The sequence below is a fragment of the Arachis ipaensis genome, chromosome B06 (genome assembly GCF_000816755.2).
Source record: "Arachis ipaensis cultivar K30076 chromosome B06, Araip1.1, whole genome shotgun sequence".
Taxonomy (NCBI): domain Eukaryota; kingdom Viridiplantae; phylum Streptophyta; class Magnoliopsida; order Fabales; family Fabaceae; genus Arachis; species Arachis ipaensis.
Genome location: NC_029790.2, coordinates 135,217,504 through 135,220,559, shown reverse-complemented (window position 1 = coordinate 135,220,559; position 3,056 = coordinate 135,217,504). Strand labels below are relative to the sequence as shown.

At 35.2% G+C, this 3,056-nt stretch overlaps 2 protein-coding genes across 5 annotated transcripts in view; both read left to right on the top strand.

The window, feature by feature from the left end:
• Nucleotides 852–3,056, top strand: part of LOC107605631 (ubiquitin-like protein 5) — a 9,559-nt gene continuing 7,354 nt past the window's right edge. Inside the window, exons 1-3 of one of the 3 annotated variants that reach the window (XR_001612542.1) lie at nucleotides 852–1,030; nucleotides 1,240–1,497; nucleotides 1,726–1,930. Coding sequence is in view for 1 of the 3 variants with exons in the window: in XM_021105321.1 (XP_020960980.1) it covers nucleotides 1,261–1,482 (222 nt within the window). In the remaining 2 variants the exon portion in view is untranslated. Of the gene's footprint in view, nucleotides 1,031–1,209; nucleotides 1,498–1,725; nucleotides 1,931–3,056 lie in introns of those variants that run through there. The other 2 variants (XR_002349544.1, XM_021105321.1) reach the window with 2 other exon arrangements.
• The window catches only part of LOC107605632 (ubiquitin-like protein 5), a 25,375-nt gene continuing 23,176 nt past the window's right edge, over nucleotides 858–3,056 (top strand). The window contains exon 1 of one of the 2 annotated variants that reach the window (XM_016307577.2): nucleotides 858–1,030. The gene's annotated coding sequence lies outside the window, so the exon portion shown is untranslated. The remainder of the gene's footprint in view (nucleotides 1,031–3,056) is intronic. The other variant, XM_021105322.1, reaches the window with a different exon arrangement.

Here is a 3,056-nt window from a genome sequence, read left to right as displayed (position 1 = left end):
ACTATTTAATTTATTTTTTTTATTGGAGAGGATCCAATATGAAATAAGCTTCGTATCTTTTATTATTTGCGTGTCAGCTGCACTAGTATATATAAGATTAGGGGTGTGCATGGCCCGACCCGACCCGAAGATCCGACCCGGTCCCGAACATTTTAGAGGCTATTTTGGTGTGATTTCACTGGGTCTAGGGTCGGATAAGGGTCTCAAAAATAGACCCGGTCATTATTTCGGGTCGGGTCCGAGCCATGACTCGGGTTACCCGAAGTCAGCCCGGTGGTCCAGTCATCAGATACAATTAATATTTTGTGTTATTAGTGATGGATGATGACTATTCTTATGTGGAATTTAAGTATTGTAAACCTTAATATTTTGTGTTATTAGTTATTATAAGACTATAAGTTAATGTTTTATGTTTAAAATGCATAAGATTTTAGACTAATGCATACTATTGTGTTATTTATATTGATTTAAATATTTGGTATTATTAGACAATATTAGTATTGATTATGGTTATGCTTTAATTTTAGAGAAGAGTTGGTTCTTGTTATATTTTTCTAAGTGAATTTTACCATGTTAAATAATGGTTGAAGTATTGGAAATTTGGATATTTTCACATGCTAGCTTATAAGAAGGTATCAAGGTAATGTAGTGTTAATGGCCCGATTTTCACCCGATTTTTACCCGGTATAATCGTCGCCCGAAAGTGTATAGATTTCATCGGACCTAGGATCGGGTTCGAGTCTAATAAATAGGCCCGATATATATTTCGGGCCGGATCTGGATCACATCAAACCCGGTTTCACCCGGCCCATGCACACCTCTATATAAGATATATGAGATTGAGTTAACCCTCTCCATCAGTGACAAAATTCAAAAGCTTCAGACTCTGCACCCTCAAACCCTCAGCCTTTCCTCTCACGATTCACGAACGCGCGAACGCTCACCCTAGCCCTCAGTGACAAAATTCCTCGCACGGTCTCGTCAGAGCGTCTTCGCCGGTCTTTGCTGGTCTGCCCCTATTCTCTGTCGGGTAAGTCAGCCCTTTGATTTTGAAGCATTTGTTCTAATGTCTGGAGTTAGGTTAATTATAATTTATATTTCTCATGCTGATTCTGATTTCTATGATTTACGCGATTAAATCTTTGTGTGGATTCTGTGATTTATGTGTTTATGTTATAATTTTTTATTCTGATTCTTTATTAATTACAGTAGCAGTGTTATAATTTCTGTGAGTTTCAGGGAACGAACCAAGAAGAGAAGATGATCGAGGTGGTTCTGAACGATCGATTGGGGAAGAAGGTCCGCGTGAAATGCAACGATGACGACACCATCGGAGACCTGAAGAAGCTGGTTGCAGCTCAGACAGGAACGAGGGCCGACAAGATTCGCATCCAGAAGTGGTACACCATCTACAAGGATCATATCACCCTCAAAGATTACGAGATCCACGACGGCATGGGCCTCGAGCTCTACTACAACTAAAATCCCTCTTCAAAGGTCTCTTCTTTCTTCCCTGTTGTTGGTTTTGAGTTTATTTAACAATTGGCTTGTTAAAATTTACCTTTGTTGAGCATTGTGGATTCATAATTTTGTTCATCACTAGTAAAGGCTATTTCTTTAAGGAATTGCCCAATTTATGTGCTCATGTTATTGTTTCTGTGCTTGATATTTCCTTGAATGGTATAATAGTATTCGAGACTGATCTTTTGCTGTTGTTTGTTTCAGGTGCAATTAATGGCGTATGTGCTGGTAACTGGATAAATCTGTGGAATGTAACCTTTTGCTTTGTAAAAGACCCCTTTGATTGGAATAATGTACATACCCAAATGATATTGGGTTTAATTTGTTGTTGGAACAATTTGTTATATAACATATATTTGATGTGTTCTTGTTGGATTCATATTAATTGAAACCTCCCCTTCTTATCTTCCTTGCATAGTGTGCTTAATTAAAATTTTTGTTTGATTAGACAATCTTTTGAGGTATTGTTCTTCTAACATTCTTCATAACTGAGAAAGAAAAGATAGTTCTGTGGCCTGTAAATAATCAGTAGTTAGTTTCTTATTCAATGGTTGCTTCCCGAAATATTTCCTTAAAGATGTAGAAATTGGCCCTTGATTGAGAACTTAAAAAAATGAACAAAAGTTTTGTATATCAAAAATATATACTTTACTCTTATCCGAAATTCCTGATTTAATTAACTAGCTACATAACTTGTGAGTGAGTGATTAATAAATTGATGATGATGATGAGTGGTGGAAGCAATATAGGCATGAGCCAAACGCATTCCTAAGTGAACTTGAGAGACTGTAGTAAGGTGAAGTTTATCTGTTTTGAGGGGCAAACCCTTTGCATCAACACACTTCACATTTGGAAGCTTCAACCCTAATTGACCCTTTCTCACTTTCTCAATGTATTTTCCTTCCCCTGATGCAAGTGCTACCTGCATACATTAATTAACATTTTTACATGCCATCTCCTTCATTCATTAATTTCATTTCTCAAACATTATTATATAATATATTTCACCTTTTTAAAACGATTATTATTTTAATTTTTTATACATTAAAACATCAATGTCCTTATATGCAAAATAGATTAATTACGTATCAAAAAAGGAAAAATGGCCATTACTTTAAAACGAATGTAGTATTCTGTATATTTCTTTAGCTTTACTCTCAAGCAACAATAGCTTTTCAATTTGTGCATTTAATCATGTTTCAGATGGAATTATAAAAGGTGGTATTTAAGTTAAAATATCTAAAAGTGAATGTTAATAGAACGCTCACATAATACAAAATTTTTAGAATAATTATCCAAATCGGTCTCCAAGAATTTTATAAGTGGACATTTTAGTCCCCAAGAAAAATTAATACTCAATCCCTAAGTTTTACTTCGGCAGACAAATCAGTTCGTAGTTTATTTTTCGACAGAGTAATTACCCATATCAGTGCCCCCAAAGATTTTAAAAGTGGACGTTTTAATCCCTCAAAAAAATTAATACACAGATCAATCCCTGACATTTTTCTCTGTTAGACATAATAGTTCTCTGTCTA